Below are 22,293 nucleotides of genomic sequence, written 5' to 3'. Positions count from 1 at the left end.
AGTACAATGCAGATAACAGGATGATGATGCTGCATACTTTGCTTGTATTAAAAGGCAAGCTCGTAGACTGCAACATTAAGCTTAGCTCTAAGGGGGAATTTCACTCAATTTCTGACACATTACTGTGAGTGAATCCCACCACACCGTTTTTATTTATCCCATTATCCCTGCCACTTGATGAGTAAACACACGACCCAATAACCCACCAGATTTATTGTAAAATGTAAAACGACATAGTGATCCATAATGAAGCAGGTTTATCATTTGGGTGATCATTTTAAACTTCCATTGAGTTTAAATGATAAAATTGTTGCACATTGAATTTTTGACCCTCCTCTCTACCATACCTGGAAAAGACCTTTATTAAATTTTCGACACGGCAAAAAAACGAGTTGACTTTCCAAGTGACATAATTGTACAAGCCATATTATCAGATAATTATCAAGTGCATGCTGGGGGGAAAGGGAGATTTATTAAACTACTTTTATTGCATATCAAAAATGTCTCTCCCTCATTGCAGCCATGATATTTCGTACTAATGGATTTTATGGATCCGGAGCTTGTGCTGCTAGCATATTATTAAATGACCATAGTATGGGTCAAATTAATTACTTAATCATATGAGTAGTTTTCTTTTGATTCCCACATTTGTAATTAAGTGTAAAACAAAGAACTGAGTCTTTATCATGTTAGCAGAATTTAGATACTAATAAAATTGGTTCAAATCTGTGATGCCTTAAAAAAACTTTGGTTTGAAGTTTAATGTTTTTAATACTTAAATACTTTATTTACCATCCAGTACAACTATTTTCTTTAAAGCTGATCTTCAATGATGGATTACAAGATTAATTGCTGTTACAGGCTTATATTCAGCTCTTTCTAAACACCCCACTACATCTGATTATAAAATCATCTAACAAATCAAGTGATGTATCATTGATTGAGACAGAACAGCACAGGCGCAGAAGTGTGGAGCCAGAATTTATTAGAATAATGATAAACTGCTGTGCTGGTGACCCACAGAGTAAAATAAATAGGGAACCGTCAAACCTCTGAATTAATGATCACAATGCCCTTATTGTAATGGGCTTTTTTTTAACCAGAGCTATGGATGCAAAGGGGAGAGACAGTGAATTTCATCTACTGAGAAAAAAAGGCATTTGTCGACTTCCTGCTGTGATGTTTGGATGTAAAGCTGGCACCCTAAGTAAAAGCAGTCTGTTCTCACATGGCCCGCCAAATACACATGACTGCAACATCTAAGCATGCCAAAAAAAAGTCTAAAGCACTGGCTTCAAGGTCCACCACACATCAAGGCACCCGATTATGAATGGTGTGAGGTCAGTCCTAAACTGTGATCATGGAGATTTGTTGCCCACCAAAACATACATTATTTGGTTTAGATTAAGTTTTCACGTGCAAAGTTAGGATGCCTCAAAGTTTTTTTTCTCACTGAGATTTTTAAATGAAAATCATTTAGCAGGGAACAGAGGTTATAATATGTTTGGATTTTTTTTTTTTTTTTTAGTTTAGCTTTTTTAAGTAGTTGTAACTAATTCAGTAAGTTCTAATTAGCTTTTAAATTTGTTTAGCAAGTTTTTATTAGTTACAATTTGTTTAATAATGCTTAGTTTAGATTAGATTTCATTAGTTCTAATAGTATGTTTTTCCCAATTCAGTAAATTTTAAGACACAGGGTTCAAAAAAGTCAGATTAATGGAGCTTAAGCATAAAATTTCATCTGGAAGACTCTCATCATCCTCACCTGGACCAACCTACTGACAGGCCTCTTATCACTTCTTTTCTACATGTGAGTTTTTCCAGGTTGAATTGTGTATATAAATTGTTCATTTAAGTAGTAATAAAAATTTAGGGGAAAAAAATATTAAAACCTGGTACAACTACAGTTGACTTTAACTGAGTCCTATTTAAAGAAAAAAAAATTTTGCATCAGTTTACAAGCAATAAAAAATTATCAAGGCAATATATTTTTTGTCATATTTTAAGTAAATTTCATTTAGTTTTATAGCACAATACAGTTTCAGTTTTTGATTACTATTCATATTCATAACAATGAATAAAAACTTTTCTCCATTTCAATTTTTATTTTTTTTTTTTATATTAGTTTTATTTCACTATAATAACATTGAAGGGAACCTGTAAGGTTTATGACTTTTTAAAGCATGTCTGTGCTCCATTTAGCTGTGAGAGAGTGAGATAAACCAAGACTTTTAAAACCAATAGCAGGGCTGTTGTCTGCACCAACAACACCAAGTCAAATTCCTTGTACTGTAAGTGCAAACCTACTTGGCAATAAACTTGATTCTGTTTCGGAACATAGTATTGTTTAAGGTTCTCAGCATGTTGTTTTTGGACATGATTGTAACCATTTGGAAGGACAGGGTAAGAATTTGCATTCTACACAGGGTACACAAGGAGATAACTGATTTATGAACTAATTACACTCTTAGTTTAAATAAGATGCTGTAGCAAAATTGACTGTCCATATAAAAATGTTAATTTGCTTTGAAACAAGAATAAAACTCTTATTCTGGTATTTTCTTTCTTACAGCATAATTATTTGTGCTTGAAAATAAAATGTCATTTTTTTGTGCCATAGCTAAGAAAATATGTTTAAAAATGATTAGATAATTTACAAGTTACTACCACACTAGTTACAGTTTTTTACACGTTTTATAAGAAAACGCAACTCTAGAAAGATAAATGACTTGAGTGACATTAAACATCCTCTAAGTTTCTTTACCATTGTAGTTCTTTCCTTTTCATTAAAATTGTCAGTTTAGAAAACAAAATTTTCAATGAAAGAAAACTGTTATTGAATAAAGAGCTGTAATTTATCTGAACTTTCATTAATCTTGTCATCTTCTGCCAATTTTTTTTACAATGAATAAGGCTAATTAAGGTGCCTTTTAAAAGTGACATGACATATAATTCTTCACATAAAGCCCTGAATTTGTCTCTGCCTGTGTATGTGAAAAACCCTTTTGTGTTTGAGCTGACAGGGTACTTTAAACTGCCCCTGTTACCCTGGAAACCTTTCAAGAGGTGAAGGAAAGGACAGCCAAAATGGAAAACATCTTGGCCTAAAATCACAGGTAAATCCTCAATAAGGCCATGCAATTTCAACAGCTGTAACAATAAAAATAGGTTTGTCTCAGAAAAATAAGAAGACCTACCAAAACAACCATAACATTGTCTGCTATTGATCTGATTAATTAACATCTGTTTAATTTCCAGAGTTGTCAGGGATTTGCATGCAACCGCTTTGGAACTCAGCCTACAGTTTAAGGACATCAATCTCTTTACAGGCTTTTATTAAAATAAAACCCAGAAAAAAGTCCTACCTGAAGAATGCAGGTCCCTGGTGGCGTGTTTTCCTTGATGGAGACGTTGTAGAAGTTTCTCTCAAAAACAGGCTCATTGTCATTTATATCCTGAAGAACGATATTTACCACTGATGTGGAAGAAAGGGGAGGTTTGCCTCCATCTGTGGCTACAACAGTTATACTGGGATTAGGGTTCTTTTCATAATCAAGCTGGGATAACGTGGTGATTATGCCCGTAATGGAGTCGATACTGAACCAGCTGTAGTAGCCACTGGGATCTTCGAGGATGCTGTAGTTAATGTCCCCATTTGGCCCGTGATCTTTATCTCTCGCAGTTACCTGCAACACAAAGCTGCCTGGGAAGACCACCTCAGGGATCACTTGTCTGTACACTGGATGATCAAAAAGAGGTGGGTTGTCATTTATATCAGTCACCTGGATGACAAAGGAAGACTCCGCCCTAAGTGGAGGTGTGCCTGAATCTGTCGCCATCACCCTCAGCTCATAGGTGTCCCTTTCTTCCCGGTCCAGAATCTGGTCCACACATACAAGATATATTATGCTATCTTTTGTTGTCAGGCCAAACTTTCCATCTCCGCCTTCTAATGACACATTGACGTTAGCGTACTCTCCATAGTCTGGGTCAGTGACTGAGATTCGTGCTACATACTGGCCTGGCTGGGCACCTTCTGAGATTCTTGGAGAGCCATCCTCACTCAAAAAGATGATGGTCATGGTGGGTTGGTTGTCATTGTAGTCTCTGACATGAATGGTTACAAAGGCATTGGTTACTTCAGGGTGGGTTGCGTTGTCTTGAGCCTGGACCACCAGTTCATGTACTCTTCTCATCTCAAAGTCCAGCTGCTTGTTCAATGTAATGATGCCAGAGCTAGTGTCCACAACAAAGTATCGATCTGGGTCACTTTGCCTCCTGTTGATTTCATATAGTACCAGTCCATTATCTCCCTCATCAGCATCTGTTGCAAAAACCTGCAGGATGTTGCTTCCTGGTTGGAGATTCTCAGATATTATTGCATGATAGCGGCTCTGGTTAAAAACAGGAGCGTTGTCATTAATATCTTGTACGATAATATCTAAGGTCATCTGATCAGTCCTCTTGGGTGAACCACCATCAAAGGCCTCTAACAATAATGTGTAGGTTGATCTTTTCTCTCGGTCTAGAATGCCGTTGACCACCAAGTCGAGAAAGAGAACCTCACTGCTTCCTCTTCTTGTCTCTAAGGTGAATGCCTGGCCAACATTTCCATCCTTAATAATATAGCCCTGTGTGGTGAACTCTCCCTTATCACTGTCCACAGCTGGCTCGAGAGGAAATCTTGTGCCAATAGCCGTCTGCTCAGGAATTTTAAATGTGGCTCTTTTTCTGGGAAACTTCGGAACATGGTCATTTATATCATTTACTTTGATAGTCACTTCGACAGTCACACCTGTCATGGTTACTGCAATGAAGCTGTATCTGTCTCTCAACTCTCTGTCCAGAACTTTAGCTGTTTTAATAATACCTGTGCTTTCGTCTATGTCCAAATCACTACCCACTCCTGTGCCCTCATGGTCAGATATGAAATATAAAGAAGCTGTGACACCAGGTGGAAGTCCTGCGCTGATGTCCCCCACAACTGTCCCAGCTGGTTGTTCCTCATCTAGCTGTAGCTCAAGGGTCCCAAGAACAAAAGATGAATTGAGTGTTAAAAGCTCCAATAGTACGTATACCATTAACACTATCCTGATGCCAAACCAACCCTCAGAGTGCAATGGATCCATTTTAGACTTTCCAAGACCCTTGGCAGCTGTCTTCATCTTTGCTTCTTCGTTTTAAGCCTGAAAATACACAAAGAGGGAAGCCTGAGTCATATCAAAATGTCACAACACCAGGAATAAGGAAAGTATTTCATATTTCTGCTATATTTTAAGAAAAAATAGAAATGTCTTTAACACATTCTCAGATGTTTTTGGCTGAATTTTCTAACATACCTCAGAAAAGGCCTAGAATAATACATTTTCCAACACGTCTTAGCTCAGCTAATAAGTCAACACCTTGTTTCTTCTTAAAAGCCCCTCATTTCTATAGAGGCAAAAGAAAAGAAAACAACAGGCCACAGCATATCCTCTCAGACAGGGAGTCTTGGAGTGTTTCTTACAAAGCAGGTGAGAAAATCACATTTTGGACACCCTGCATTTTTCTTGTAGGAGCACATTTTCTTGTAAAGCTGGAAGAAAATGTTTTCATTGCATTTAGAATGGAAGTGAAAAGTCTATACTGTACGTCACCATTAAGGTTACATAATGTTCTATATTATGAATTAAACAATGATAAATCTGTTAGGGGAAGTATAGAGAAGCTGCAATAACCCAGCTGCTCTGTGGGGCAGTGGGTAGCACTGCTGCCTTGCAGCAAGAAGTTTCTGGGTTCAATCCCTGGCCCAGGGTCTTTTTGCATGGAGTTTGTATGTTCTCCCTGAGCATGTGTGGGTTCTCTCTGGGCACTCCAGCTTCCTACCACAGTCCAAAAACATTAGTGTTAGGTTAATTGGCTTCTCTAAATTCTCCTTAGGTGTGAGTGTGTGCATAAGTGGTTTTTTGTCTTTGTCTTGCCCTGCGATGGACTGGCGACCTGTCCAGGGTGTACCCTGCCTCTCACCCATTGACAGTTGGAGATAGGCAACAGCACCCCTCGCGACCCCACTTGGGATTAAGCGTGTTAGAAGATGGATGGATGGATGGCTGCAATAACCTAATTCCATATGTGATACTATACTGGTTAACTAGCTTAACTGAAACTTAACTACTCTTTTTTTCTTGACATCTGCTTTTAATCCTTTAACTAAAGCTATAGATATTAAGGATATTACAAACACACCTTATTGTTAAATGTATATTTCTACAAAGTCTTGCCTCCTTATAGTTAAGACTGCTTTCGATAAGTAATACAATGGAAACTGTTTAGGGATTTCCTCCTTGTTTGCACCTTCTTTGACTTCTATGCCAATATGTGACAAGTGAATTTCTCTGCTGTGAGATCAATAAAGCTCATCTAATCTAATCTAATCTAATCTAATCTAATCTAATCTAATCTAATCTAATCTAATTTTGATAATAGCCAAACAACAATGCTGATGTTTTATTTCATATTTCAAAGAGTAAAGTCTGGCACAAAAATAACCCATTATATATGATATAAATATCCTTCAAATGGCATCTAACTTAACAGTAAAACCAATTATGGTTTAGTAAGTACTCTGGTAAGGTTGCAGGTCAGTATATTTTTATTTTTTTTATGTTAATTTGATATGTTGACATTCTAATGTATGAGATGTTCTCCAATGCACCATTAAAATGCAGCTGTTGGGAAATTCCCCCTGGTATCAGTACACAAGTCCCTTGACATATATATTCTTTTGATGGACATATGTAGTTTAAAAATCAGTTACACAATCTTTTTTTACTGTCTTTTATAATTTATCTAAAAATGTGAGAAAACACTTCTATTAGCAAAACATGTTGATCCGTCCAAAAAAATATTTTTTTTCTCAATTAAATGAAAATAAAATAAAATTATTTTATCAGTAGAACATATCTCCACTGAGTTTGGCATTGCACCCACAGCACCACACACGATCTGTAACTGAGAAAGAGAGACACACTGAAGCTGAGTGGAAACTGTTCAGCAAGACAGTCACCATCTGCTGAATAATCCTTAACCACTAAGTGTTTGGCGCATAGCAAATTATTGTGTCTTCTGAATCAAATACAGAAACTGGTTTCCAAGTTTTATGCGGTTCTCTCTGGATTTGAGTAATTCAAAACTACTTTTCTTGTTTTTGTAAAAGTTGTATTTTAACTTGGAGGAAACATATAAAGATGAACAAAACACAGTATTGAATGTCTAAACAGCAAAGTTTCTTAAAGGAAGCTTTCCAAGGCTCCCCCCAGTGGTTTAACAGACACTTACATGGAAACATTCACAACACGCCTGTGTGTGCATGTGTGTGTTTGTGATTGTACCTCTAAATCCCTCCCATGTGTCTGTGAGCACAGTGTACTGATCTGTCTCAGCCACGGTAGTAGCGGTGCGTTTGAGTGACAGAGTAGAAGGCTACAGCAGAATTGAAGGGCTCCACACAGTCTACCTCTTTCCCTTTTTCTGGCTCGACAGCATTATAATTGAGGTCCTCTGGATGTTGGCCATATGTACACAAGATTCCAGGCCTAATTTCAGTCAGCCATAATTCAAAGCCCACAACACAGAAAATGCTAACTTTTAATGTCAGAAAATCCATTTAGGTTGAGCAGTAAGAAACCTTTAGATTCTTGTTTTAAAGTATGTCATTTGATAAAGTGTTGCTAATGGTTTTCTGCAGTTAGTAGTAAATTCTACCCCTATGTCCTACATCGAGCTTAAATCCATAATTCTTTCAAGAAGACAATACAAACTCTAAATAACATGAACTAAAAGGCCAAGCACCAGAAATTCACCATTACATTCCATTAGATGGATTGTTTCGCAAGTTCTCTTCTTGGCAAAAAATATATACGCACACATCCATGACATCCTAAAAATCTTAACTGTGCATGAACTTTGTAGTCTAAGTATTGATTTACTTTACTGCAACACTGGGGATGAACTTCAACATCCACAGCACAAAAGGGAGCATTTTGAAGCCTGAATCTTTGACCAAATGCCACGACTGAAATAATGCATTTTCTACTTGATCTCCAGCAGAGGACCTCTGCAGAGCAGCTCAGCCTAATGGATATAGCAGACACAGCTGGGTAAGGCAATTGTACAAGCCAAGTTTAGTAAACCTTGTAGTTTAAAACGATTTAATGAAGAAAAACAAAGAAATTTGCTGTTCATGCCAAGGACACCAACTGAGTAGCTGACTGTCGCTTAAAAAAACAGGTGCTATTACTTTAATTTCTGAAAAACAGAAGTATGAATTTATAGTATTTTATTCATGTGATGGTTTTAAGGGAATATATCTGACAACAAAAGCCTCTTAGTCTAGAGATCATGCATGTGGTATCATCATATGGAGATGCCTTTCTTCAGAATCCTTGGCAAGAATATTTTTTAACCTGTAAAATGATTGAGACTGGGGCACCTTACAGCACCCTCCAGCAGTACAATAACCCAAATCATACAAAAAAGAGCTACAATGGAATAACTTAGCTTGAAGCCTTTTTATGTGTTAGAGTAGTCAAGTAAAAATCAAGGTTTAAATCTAATTGAAAATTGATAACAATACTGTGAAATTAATTTCCACAGATTCTATTCTCATCTGAAAGAGAAACTATTGATGGGCAAAGCTGAGAAATACTCCAAAGAAACTTGCAGCTGTAATAGCAGTAAAAGGTGGTGCTAGAAATACCACACGAGGAGTAGAATACATATATGCAAGTGATGCTTTCAAGATGTTTAACTCTCCAAATTAAAAAAAAACTTTACTATTTGCACTCTACTGAAAAATTACACACCACTTTATGTTGATCAATTACAGAGAATTCAAATAAAATCCATTGAAGTTTGTGGTTATACTATGATGAAATGGGAAACATTCCAAGACCCATAACTACATTCAAAAGGCACTGAATGAGTGTATTATTAGTAATAGCTTTAGCACTGGCCAAGTTTTATTTCTGAATCCTTTAAATGAAGCCAACCAAACCAACATCTTTAGAAGTTATAAAACATTAAACATCTTTTAAAATACAGACTCAAACAATTCTGAGCATTTCTGCAGATAAACTGAATTGAAAGAAAGCTGAAAACATCATGGCCGTGATTCATCTTCCTCTACGTTGTTCACTGCTCATAATGGAAAATGTGTTCCATTTTGTTCAGAAAACATATTTGCTGCTTTGTACTTGACATCTCTGTTTTCTCTGAAGTATTATTTAGGTTTTGCAGCATTGTGAAACCAAACAAGGCTGTGGTTGGATGTGTTTCACTTAAAACAAAAGCAAACTTCTTTTACTTACTTTGAGCAAATACTTACACTATATAAGATGTAACAACACACAAAAAAAAACTTTTTCCCAATGGGAAGATAGAGGAAGCATTCAATGCTGCTGCAGATTAAATTAGACCAATTGCTCTGTAAATATTCCAATATTTCATAAATCACTGATTACTTAAGGACAATATATACACAGACATTAAGCTTGAAGGAAGAGTTCGAAACTAAGATATTTTAAGCTGTTATCATGTCTCTTATTTAGGTACCATTCTAACTTGTCAGGATCTTCTCATTTACACAGAAATAATCAAACTCTGCCTCTATGCAAAATATAAGCTTGTTCCTCAAAAGCAATAGAGATTACCTACTTTAATTAACACAACTAAATAAATGTAGCTGTTTTCAGACTAAGAGGAACAACTATATTGACAGACTTTGTAAAATGAGCATGTCAGAATTCCAGTTAACTCAAAGAAAACGTCTGTGGTTTAGAGACCATGCCAGCCAAGCGAGGCTCAGCGGAGCCATAATGGAAACCACAGACAGAACAGCAGATTGCCTGGACATGAGGATGACAGGCTTAGCACAGAGCAAACTAAAATGCTATGAATGTTGGCCAAACTAAGTGCTGTGTTTCTGTGCCTCACATTAGTCTTTGAAACTTCACTCTATGTGCATGTAAGAAGAGCAGGAAAAGCCATCACGGGCCTCCTTATGCATGTGTGCTGCCTCAGTTGTAACAGACACTGTGTTAAAGAGCCACACTTTCACTTTTTTTTGCCCCTCTGAGTCCTTTAGCCTAAGTTTATGAGAGTGCGTGACAAGAAGAATCATCTTCTTACCACATCAAGAGCAGCATGGGTCTGTTTAACTATTTTTCTTTAAAATGTTCTCGCTTAAATATTAATAATACACTTTAAAGCTCATCCTTGTCACTGCATTTGTATTAGGAGGGATTGCATCAGCATAAACCCATGCATTTTGTTACAATTCCAGTGATGCAAGAAAACAACAACTCAAGAAAAAGTTTGAAAGTGAGAAATATGAGAATACTGAGAGGAATAGTTTAGGTTTTTCTGAAGTTATGTTCTGTTATATGTATATATATCCTCTGGTTTCTGCATAAATCTAGTTTAGTCAATCCCAGAGGCTGATGTTAAAAGCTTGTAGGGGAGGAGCTAAGACCAAAGCCTTTTGCTACGCATGGGAGCTATGCTGCATTTAGGGACGTCTTCCCAGTTGTGTAAATGTCTTGTATAAAAAAGATACACGCCTGTGGAAGCCTGTACGTTTATGGGACGCTTGGTTACAATATAAAATTGTGATATTGTGTCTATAAAATTTATGGTGGTTGACCACTAACCTGAAATGTGTGTACTTTATTTCTTCTGTCATGTATTTTATTTTGATACTTCCTTTGCTTTATTGGACTTCTTTTCTACTGTATTTTAACCTATTTAGCCTGTACCATCTGGCTGGGATGTACAATGCTAATCAGTCTTGGCTGTAATTTATGTGTATGGGGTTGAAAAATTTTGTCCCTTTTTTGAAAAAATAAAATAAAATAAATGAAAGTGGATGGTTTACAGCGTTCAAAATCTCCAAAAGTCAAAGCAATTTATAAACACTTACTTTAACAACAGTTATCATATTTGAATTAGGTAGTTATTTACAAAGAAATGGAGGTTGGGTGTAATATTCTGCACAAGATCTTTTTTGTGTGAAGCACAATTTTTATAGTTAATGCCTAAAATCAAGCAAAAAGCATTCACTTAGAGTCCTATAATAATATTTCTTTGTACTGTCTGGGAAACACTTACTCTAGGTGTCCAACTATAAAGGCGTTTCATATTGAAATATCAATAGTAGTGCACAAAATCCTTCCTTTATTTCCTATCAAATTAACCTTTAATGTAGGTAGCTGCCCTATGTGAACAGTGTATTTTTTTTAAATATATTTTTGATAAAATAGCAGTAGCAAAAACCATCAAGACAACTTTTTTTGTTTTTGTTTGGCAAGTTGCCCTTTTAAAAATGTAGCCAACAGGGGAGGTACACAGTAGTAAGAGGAGGAGAAACATATACAGCTTTGGACTGAATAGCCTCTATATAAGGTGCATCTGCTCTAGTGTGGAGCCTTGTATTACCCTTGCAAAAAAGTTTTTTAAAACAGTATAAGGCTGCTATAAATTTGATCTCTATATGACTATTTACTAAACTGAACTCTAACACCAACTATATGGACAAAATAAACTTCCAATAATGGTTTACATATGACCTGCTATTAACCTTTTACAAGAACTAAAAAAACAACATAGGATATCCCTTTAACTGCTTTTGGACCAACCAACACAACACATGGTGGCCATCTCCAGAGTTGGAGTAGCCTAGTGAATAAAAAATTCAATCAAAAGTTGTAGCCCTCAAGAATTTGACTTTATTTAACTAGGCTTTACTTTCTTTGTGTTCGATGAAAAACACATTTTTCTGCTTGCAGATTCATATACTTTAGGATACATTTGTGGAATAGAGTTATAACATTTGTAAGTTGTAGTAAGTTGTTACATTCAGGCTGAATTTACAGTTTAACATTTAATAACATTTGTATAGACTTTTTTAAGGTCCATATTTCTGTGACATTTGTTTTCTATAATCTTTTTGCTACAGTAAACACCGGAATTTCCCCATTGTGGGACAATAAATGTCCTATTCTATTCTATTCTATTTTCTATTATATCCTATTCTATTCTATTTTGTTCTGTTCTATTTTACTCTATTTTCTATTCTATTTTCTATTCTATTCTAATCTTTATATAATGAAATAAATATACCATAACCCTGTATTATTGTGGTTTAAGTAAAAAAAAAAAAAAAAAAAAAAAAAAAAAAAAATGGCAAACTGCACCATAGCAACCAATACAACCACAACTTCAGTGCGAGGTGATGGAGCCCTGTGGAGTTTTAATGAATTTATTAATTGGGGGGAAAGGAAGAGCCCAATTTACGGCTAATGAACATCAGTCTACCGTCCCAGTGGCTGTGCCGTCATGTGGAACCGTTTGGTTTGGGCTCAGTTGGCGCAGGAATGAGGCGCTGCAGCGGCTGCAGCAGCTCCGAGGACAATAAACTCCATGCTGCACAGTCCGAGAGGAATGTTTCCGTCTCAGGGGGGCTTTAATCACAAGCGACAAAAAACGGGCAGTAAATCTTTTTCTTGGCCGCTCTTCAAAGTATAGGCTGTGTGTGGAGCTTTTGTAATATTTACAAAGAGTTGGAAGTAGGACGCACAGCTACAAAGAAAAAAACATGCATTTTAGAAAATCACTGGAACTTCTATTCTATTCAACTTTTTCAAGGTAATTTGAAATTTTCAACCATTAATTTGCATTGAAAAAAAAGTTCACAACATCCTGTTTTTGTTTTGTGCGCTAAAAGCATCCTCTGCAGCTTCATAATGACAACAGCCAATAAGCTCCAATCAGCCTCATCGTATCTGCTTAAGCTGACCATCACTTTGAATCATACTCACATTTATCTGCTCCTCTGTGCTGATTTTCAGGAAGAACTACAATATATCCACTCTCTCATAAGTTCCCCCTTATGGAGCAAAAAGTGAAAGTTAAATCCATATCAGGAGAGAAAGAAAAAAGCTCGGGTAGCCTATGGAGATCTTCTCTGAAGGGCAGAATTTGTTTCTTTGACGAACAAAAACAAAAGTGGAAAAAAAAGGGCAAACTTGCAGCAAAACTTTCCTCATCCAGGAGACGTTATGTGCTCTCCGTCAGCATCAGCCTGTCTGTCGGTGAGGATGAATGCAGACACACTGGAGCGGCTGCTGTGCGCTTCACCAGACCAAACGGTTTTGGGGGCCGAGCGGTGGACGTCCGTCTCCAAAATCTGATTTATTCGACACGTGATGGGCTGCAACCTCCTGCTCCTCTCCTCTTTACCGCTGCTGCTGCTGCTGCTGTGATTGCTTCAAGCAGCCTCTGCAAGAAGGTTTCTCAGATTTGGACTGAACTCTGGTGCCACCATCCTACCTAAAAGTGAACTGTGAGCCACATGCAATTATTCTTATCAATACTAACCAGAGGTCTTTTCCAAATAACAAATTCACATTTGCATTAATTAAAAATGTTATAGATGATGTTTCATCACACAAATATCAAGTGTTTATTTTTTTATGTGCAGGGCATGGGTTTTACACATAATAGAAAAAAATACTGCATACAACCAAAAGAGAGCAAGAAAAATAAAGAAATATATTTTAATAGATTTAATATGGTGGTAGTGTTGGTATAGTGGTGCGCTTGTGCTCTGAGGAGTTTGCAAGTACCCGCTTCGATCCCCACAGCTTGCACTCTGGGTCTCTGAGCAAGACCCTTTACCCAGCATTGCTACCTGGATGACGCACACTGACAGCCCATTGCTCCCCAATGGGATGAGTTAAATGTAGAGGTAGATTTATCCAGTGTGAGATCAATAAAGTTCAATATTATATGCAGAATCCTGTGGAAGACTTTTGGTTTAGCAGATGTCCCAGAAACAATCTTTGTGACCCTTCCACATGTAGAGTAAACCTTAAAAAGCTATGGCTGATAAAGCCTTCTGTTCCTTCTGTAATGGCGTAAATATCTTTACGCAGAGACTGCAGTTGCTTAGGGGCCCCTGACCTTGAACTATGAAATTGTGGATTAGGACATCTCTTTGCAGATGTAATGGTGCGAAAAATTCCTCTTATACCCTCCTGATACTGAGTTGATTGACCGGACCGTATTTATACCGCAACACATGCCAGTTTTCAACGAGATGGTGAGCCGTTTAAACGGCTGGCGTGTTGTACTTAATATGGGGGCCACCCAGATAATGTTGCTTATGGGCCTATTGTTAAGTCGTTATACCATTGTCCTTCTCTATCCAAGCATTTTTCTAAGAAACAGTGTATATTTATAAAAAGCTTAAGTGAAAATTCAATCTGGAGACATAAGTTGTAAAAATCGTCCCACATCAAGCTCCAGTCAATCAATATTCAAGATCCCCTTCATAAAGCTCCTCCTCCGGCTTACCTCCTGCACACTAGCTGAACTTTTCCCCACCATCTCCTCCCTTGCTCTCTGGCTTTTCTCAGTCCTATTCATCCACCATTTTAATCCAGCACCAGTGTCCGGGTTCCGGTATGGAAACCTACTCTAATCCCTTTTCTAAGTTATTCATCTGAGCGCACGTCAATTCACAGCATTAAAGTTTTCTACCGGGGTCTGAGCGCCAAATAACTTATTTCATTCATGTCATTTAAATCTTTTTAATTGCAACGTTTCGCAAGGTTGAATTACAACTGAGTCTTTCAAAGTGTGAACACACTTCTGAACCAGAGGAGTGTTAGCTGGGCATTCTCAATAATCCTTGGTCCTCTTTTTATTTTTTTATTTGAAAAAGAAAGGTAACAAAATGGCTGGTATAATCTAAAAGTGTGACAATAACAACTGTGATAATAATTATGATAGTAAAATTAAAGCCTTCTTTTTCATCTGGAAGAGTTGCAAATGAGACTTAAGGCCTGTTATATTGGATGCACAGCTGGCAGTCTTCTTTTAAACCATTTGATGTTTGCAGATGACTTGGTGGTTTTGAGGGCTGCAACAGCTGCTTAATATTTGTTTCAGTCTATGTTCTGGACCTTGATCTTAAATACAGTGCAGCAAAAAGTATGGTGAAAAAGTATGATATGCCGAACTAAGGGGGGATAAAAGGTCAGAATTTCCAAATGTCTATCTGTCAGTTACAGTGTTTAATGTAACAAAGTAAAAATACCATGGGGATATATTTTGAGAGGATTTGTCCGATGATAAAGACACAAATGCACAATGTAGAACGTTATATGCTCAGGCAAACACACCAGCACACAAGTTTGGATCCTGTACACAATGGAATTAATGTTGTTTAATAAATTCTATACACCTCAGTACACAGCTCCTCTGGTCCAATTACAAAAAAGAAAGTTGCAAAGGCAGCAGGTGGCCTAGAATGACACTTTATGTCTGCTTCTCAGGAGGTTTGATGGACCAGAGCAAGTCAAATGTTTGTCTTAGCAGGACTGAACATGCTTTAAAGGCTTTATATGACTAAAGGAGACTAATAATCAAGTTGTTTCACTGGTTGATTTCAGATAATTGTCTTTTTAAAATTACTTTTTAACATGTTTGTTTCTGATATTGTCTCCGGTAAGTTTATCCCTTTGTATGTACTGGAACTGTGTTTGTAATAAAATATTAATTTAATTGAAATGAGACATGATATAATTCACTAATTAAAAAAAAGTTAATTGGAAAAAGAATAAATAACTGAGTAAATAGATAGAAGGGTTTTTATTCAATTATATTTTCCTTTTTTTAATCACTCTGTTCACTCTAAATAGGGCCAATGAAAGTGTGGGAGTCACCAAAAATCACAACCTAAATCCTCCTTTAAAATTGCAGCAGATTTTAAATTTTAGTCTGTTATCAAATCATTGGAGGTAAACAAAGGGGTGTTTACCTCCAGCAATGATTTTACCATGGGCAGTTATCCGGTTCATCACTCAGTGAAAAAAAAAAATTGATGTTCCTTTTGCATCTGCTTAAGCATATTTAGTTACTTTAACATTATTGTTTTCTTCCTCCCCTGCTAGCTTGAAACAACTGTGTTAAAGTGAATAAATATGCTTAAGTAGATGCAACAGATGCTTGAAAACGGCGTGAACATGGACCTATCCAGACATTTATAGTTCAGAGGAGATTACAAGAGCCCAATTAACCTAGCAGTCATGTCTTTGGACTGTGGGAGGAATCTAATGCAGGATTCTAATAAATCTATATAAATCTAAGCTGAAATTTGACTCAGAGGACCTGTCAAGCCCTGATAACAAGGATAATAGTTATTTTTAGAATATTACCTATAATACCTATAAAAATAAAATCTATAATAATAAAATCTGTTATATTGAGCTTTAAAAGTTTCCTACGGATCGATTTTCTTTTTTTTATTTGTTTTTTATCTGTTTTGTAGGATTGAGTCGATTGAAAATCTCTGCTTGATGACCATATTTGCCAAAAGACCAAGGTAATAAAGTGTCGATGAAACATTATTGGGACTTTAAAATCATCTTTATGGTGTGAATGAACAGACTGTATTGAATTGAATGTATTTTATTTATGTAATTAAGTTAGTAATGAATCAGAAATGATCACAAAAAATGACGCTCCAGTCCTCTTTACCAACATTTCTCTACATCTTATAAAAAACAGTTCAAGTATCTTTGAGAATCAGACTGAGGATCAGTTATAATTGTTATGTTTATGCACACAAACAAGAAAATCAACGTTGGCTCAACCTGGATCTCAATAAAGATATTTAATTGTAAACAGGCCATACATACATACATACACACATGTTTTGACAAAGGAAGATTTGGTTATATTAGTGAAAATAAATACTGTACTAATCTGAATGTTAAGCCCAAGACTGTCTCTATGTCATCTTGGTTTTGTAAGTAGTGTGCTCTACACTGACTTGAGCTTAATAGTCTAAACTATTTCTGTGTTAGTTTATTGGGGTCTGCAGAGATGTTTGCTGCCCTTTTCCTGACCTTAGACCAGTACAACTGGATTAAGGGAACCTCAGCCCCAATTATTATTTCTGCAGACAAAAAAGTTTGGTCCTGTACTGTTGTGTTAAAAAGGAACTATTTTCTGTGTAGTAATACGGCAGTAATTAGTCGCGCACTGCGCGTATTGATACAATGTATAGTTAGGAATGAAGGCTGTATCAGTTGTGAATCTTTTCAAGTAGCCATTAAAAAGTTCCCTAAATGGCACGCCACTTTCCCCATCTATTTTGTTGATGAGAACACAACATGTACACTGCCAGGAGTTATACCCAGCATATATCATTGAAGCGTAGAAGATGACCAGCAGCAGCTGTGAAGAGTTTTACTGGTTGGATCTACCTTCTTCATACCTCATCCAAAAGAGTCAATTTATCTTGAGCTATTTTCTACATTTACTGTATGCTGCTATATGGTGAGGCTGCTGTAGGACATAGGAAACACGTTTTATCATTCTGCCTCATTCTATCTATATTCTCCCATTCTGTAGTATTTGTTAAGTTCCACTCATAACCTTATGTTCCCTTGGCTTTTTCTTTGTCAGAGTAGCTTCATCTGGTCTGTTCCTGTTGACTGTGACTCCATCCTGGATTACAATATCAGCTGACCTGCTGCTATCAATACCTTTGTTTATAGATGTGCCTATTTCTTTAGTGTAGTCCTGTTTCTCTTACTATAACTAGCTGTATGTGCTCTCTTTCATCCTGGAGCCCATCTACCTGGCTGTGTCTTTCCTTGACTGGGCCACCTGTGGCGCTAGTTAACGGTTACCTGTTGTATTTCTACTTCTTTTTGTATGTTTGTTTCTATCTCCTTGACCCCCAGTCGGCCTCCACAGATGGCCAATCACACTGCTGGTGGTTTCTTCCAGTAAAAAGGGATTTTTTTTCTTCTCCACTGTTGCTACAAGCATGTTTGGTTTGAGTGACTGCTGAAGTGTCAATGACAAATTGAAGCGAAAATCATTGCCGCAAGCTCATGCATGAGTAGCATGTCTTGCAAGTGTTGGTTGCAATCAGCTGGTTTTCTTTGATAGAAGGTTTCAACCAATCATACTTTATCATCTCTATAAAGTGAGTTGATATTACATGTTTTGTGAATCGGCGCTATATAAATAAACTGAATTTAACTTTTTGGATTTCTCACATCAGGTGCAGTGTCTTCTGGGCCTTTTTCCAATCGGTGGATCCTAGGACCCAGAAGGGATCTATAGCAGATCCCATCTGGTTCAAATGTGGAGTTTAATTGGATTTATAATCCACTTAAAGAAGAAAATCAGAAAGGTTTTTGCCTTAAGTGATGTCACCAGAGGAATATAAGTGTGGTTCTGGAGGAAGTTGGTATTGAGTTGATCAAATATGAATTAAATTTAAAAAAAAGAAAAACTTAAATGTTTTGGTTGATAGGTGAGAATCATATCTAAAGGAAGTTTGTAGAGTCATGTGAGTTGATTAAATTTTTGTTGCACTGTTTTGTTTAAATTGTGGGAAACTGTAACACAGTGTGATTACCTATCTTAAAAGCTGCTCAGAATGATGACACAAGCACATAAATTAATTTAAGGTGAGAGACAACCCACATCTTCAAGAAACTTATCAGACACAATGTAAACAACTATAATGTAAAATAATGGCTCTCAGTTTATGACTCCCAGGCTCTTTTCCAAGGGTTAATTTACAACTGCCCTGATATCCTCAACAAAAACACAGCATCATGAGAAGGCCCAGCCATCATATACAAAGCATTTCCCCTCAGATGTTAGCAGTCAAGGCGCCTCCTGGGGGTATTTTTCATCTAAAGTCTAAAAAGAAACAAAGCCTGCAACTTTTCCTGGGATCTTGTTACTTTTGAAAGGAGAATAGGCTGCATCATCTGTCAGCTCCCAGGAGGAAGCCCACTTTTATCTCCTGCAGTGCAGAAGTCATAACCCTGCTTCACTATCTTGTCATTCATTGGAAGCCTTAAAAAACAAGCTGAACCTGTGCCACATTTTCTTAAGAGCTGATAAATGAGAGCATAACAAAGGGCACTCTGCTGTGCCAGTGTCATACTGAGGAACATCTGATACCGTTTGGATGAATCCTCAGGATTTATGTTGTGATCACTATAAAAACATACTTACTCTTGGCTAAACAACATAAAGTAGTGTGATTTATAATAAACACGATGACAGTAGACATTGTTTAAAGTGATGATGTAGATGTATTGTCCTCTTTGCTTTGAATAGAAAAACCAAGCCATAAATGAGCAGCGGTTGGACAATGTCTTCCCTGGATAAGCAGCTAAACCTCTCTTTTTCTCCTCCAGGCAACCCAATCATCTCCCCCCACTCTGTGAACCAGTCTATCACAAATTGGAATGAGTTCCTGAGGTGCCAGCTTCTCATTATGACTGTGACAGAATAGTAGACAAACTCACAGAGACTTGGAACGCAAACCAAGAAGCCTCGACAGCCTCGGAAGCCCACAGCTTTGCCTCCTCATTGATAATCACCTATTCTACCTTCAAAAGTGACACAGTTTCATTTACAAAAATAAGATTTTGTTTTTGAATACACATGTTCTTTGAACATAGTTTGCTATACTGCATCATACGAGTGAAAGAGTAAGCTTGAAAGAAAAGCCCACAAATTATTTAATGGTTTTACAGTTTGAATACAGTGTTTGAGAAAAGTTAGTGGTAGTCAGATTAAACTACAGATAAATCTACAGCAGTGACAGAAAATATTTTTCTTTTTAGAAAGTGGGTGGGTGGGTGATAAAATAAAAAGTTTTTTTTTCCTATTTCCTGTCACTGTGTATCAGCCTCTCTTCTGCAGTGTGCGCAGTGTAACAAAATATGAGGGAGCACCATTGATAAAGTTAATAAAGAACAAAAATTTTAGATAAAACATTGATGTTTTAACTTCTAATGTTTTTAAAAAGAAATGTTTTATAATCTGATTCAAAATGTTAAATACCTGGACCGTTCATCCCTTAACTTAATAATTCTGGTGACGGTAAGATGTGGCTCACCCAGGCCGCAATTCATCCAAGTACTGCTGCAAGGTCTGTTTTAAACTATGAGCCAAACCAATAACAAAGATGACAATATTTATCCAATTTTTATGAAAAAGAAAGCAGAATGCACCTAGTTTATCAAGATGAACTTGCCGAGTGCAAATTCATTTGACTGCGACAAGACTTATATATGTACTGTGAAATTTCCTGTTGGCGCTCTTATCAAACATGTGAGCGTGGCAGAATTGTCTTTTACTCTGTTTGCTGAAAGATGAAAAGACTTACTGAAATTAAAATGTCAAAATGATGTATTTAGTTATGGTTTTAGTAAAGATTCTGCATAAACACAGGAGCAAATGTAGAATGCAGTGACTGCAGAGTGTCTATAGCTACTTATTTCACTCCTCCTGTGAGTCATAGCAGATCATGAATAAAAACTAAGGTGCGGTAATGAGGTATAAATATGTGTTTCTACTTTAGGGTTAGAGTCCTTCCACATCACAAGGTTGCAGTCCTATTAATTTTTCTGTCATGCCTATTTCGGCGATATTAAACCATAAATTGGAAAGAAAGCCACAGCGCTTGGCTCCTTCATCCAGCTATGGAAGAAATAATAAACAGATCAAGAATAAAGTTAAACATAAAAAGCTTCTATATACCATTAAAGAAAATCCAATGATTTAAAGATTCCAACATGAAAACGTTTAAAAAAATTTACTACATATAATTCAAGGTCTACACTTTTTCATTTGCCCTATATACTATACTTCCCACAAAGCTAAATACTCATGCACATGTGATTATAGTGGATTGTTTTGTTTATTGGCAAAAACAATGTAAACTTTGTGGAGAGTTGCATCAGAAGCAGAGATCTCCTCAGAGGGTAGAGCTGCTCCAGCTGTACCCCTCACTGGCCCTACTCACCAAGCTACAGTGCCAGATTGTTGATTGCTGTGATCCATAATTTCCTACTAATTATGGTTTCAATAAAATGTTTTTGCTTCATCCTTATCTCATGGTTTCCTTGAATAAACTTCCGAAAGCTTTATTCCTGCTTCCAGCAGTACATTCCATTGATCTTCTGGTCCCCTCCTGGTTCATTTCATGACTGTAATGATCTCCCTCAATCCAATGCAGCTCCTCAATGATCCAATTAGATAATTGAACCTACACTAACAAACTCGCAGTCTGTCCTCAGTAATAACGCCAACCTCAGATCAGCCTGAGTTACGGAAGAAAAAAAGAGAAGTTGTTCACCATTTGCCCTATGAAATTATAAGGCACAAAAAATGACAAAACAAAAAATAAATATAAAATAAATAAGGACATGTATGACTAAATTAATACACATATAAATGTATAAACAAAATGAATCAATATATAAATAAACAAACATACATATAAAAAACATAGAATTGGCCTTTTCCATGGCCACAAAACATATTTACGTATTTAGTTATTTATACATTTACACACATATGAATGTATTCTAATATTTATTAAGTTATTCACATATGTTTATTTATTCATTTTTATATTTATGTATTGATTTATGTGTGTATTTGTTTATTTTATATTTATTTACTTTCATTGACATATGATGGTATTGATTATTTTTCATATTTATTTTTTGTTTTGTCATATTGTGTCCCCCATATAAATGCTTCAAACCTTCTTGGGATCAACATTATCTGTCCTATGATTTTTTTTTATGAAAAAGAAACAAAACTCTACAAAATGTAGGAAATAATCAGTATGCAGTCAGCTCAACTTCAAAAATGTCCCCAGACTACTGGCTTCTTTGAAACCTCAAAACCATGCATGCAGTAAACTTCTTTCTAACCTAACCTCTTAGCTATCAGCTCAAGTTTATTCATTTGGGGAAGATTAAAATTAATATGACGCTTTTGTAATTACTGCAAACACTGCAGAGACCTGCTGCAAAAAAATCTACCTTTTGGTTTCTTTTTGAATATTATCTTACAGACAAAATAACGGATGGAAGACGGACAGAGAAAAACATCTATTGAGTTAATATTTTTTAATCTTACCAACGACATTAAAATCTTACTTTTGTTTTAAAAGTAAATAGACATTATGTCAAAAGTGGATCAAGACACTTGACTGGTCAACTATCGCAACCAAAACACTTTGGGAAGGATTTCTGTGCCATGGGTTTGCTATGAATTTATGAGTGTTGGGTACTTATCTGAGCCAGAGGTCAGCTGTAGACCTTTAGTGAGACTAAACACTAACCAGAAGTCCTGTCAAAACATTTCCTGCAGATTGTTTTGCATGTGTGGTAATATGAGCTTTGCTTTGGTGAA

At 36.4% G+C, this 22,293-nt stretch overlaps 1 protein-coding gene across 1 annotated transcript in view; it reads right to left on the bottom strand.

The window, feature by feature from the left end:
• The window catches only part of LOC107095568 (protocadherin-16-like), a 103,841-nt gene extending 90,571 nt beyond the window's left edge, over positions 1-13,270 (bottom strand). Inside the window, exons 1-2 of the mRNA XM_015391707.1 lie at positions 12,855-13,270; positions 3,366-5,186 (exon numbers count right to left, since the gene is read on the bottom strand). Of these exons, the coding sequence (XP_015247193.1) occupies positions 3,366-5,165 (1,800 nt within the window). The 5' untranslated portion in view covers positions 5,166-5,186; positions 12,855-13,270. The remainder of the gene's footprint in view (positions 1-3,365; positions 5,187-12,854) is intronic.
• Positions 13,271-22,293: the final 9,023 nt, after the last annotated feature.

This window comes from Cyprinodon variegatus, unplaced genomic scaffold (genome assembly GCF_000732505.1).
Source record: "Cyprinodon variegatus isolate N-32 unplaced genomic scaffold, C_variegatus-1.0 Scaffold557, whole genome shotgun sequence".
Classification (NCBI taxonomy): domain Eukaryota; kingdom Metazoa; phylum Chordata; class Actinopteri; order Cyprinodontiformes; family Cyprinodontidae; genus Cyprinodon; species Cyprinodon variegatus.
Note: the sequence above shows the minus strand (reverse complement) of the source record. Positions and strands in the feature narration are given on the sequence as shown.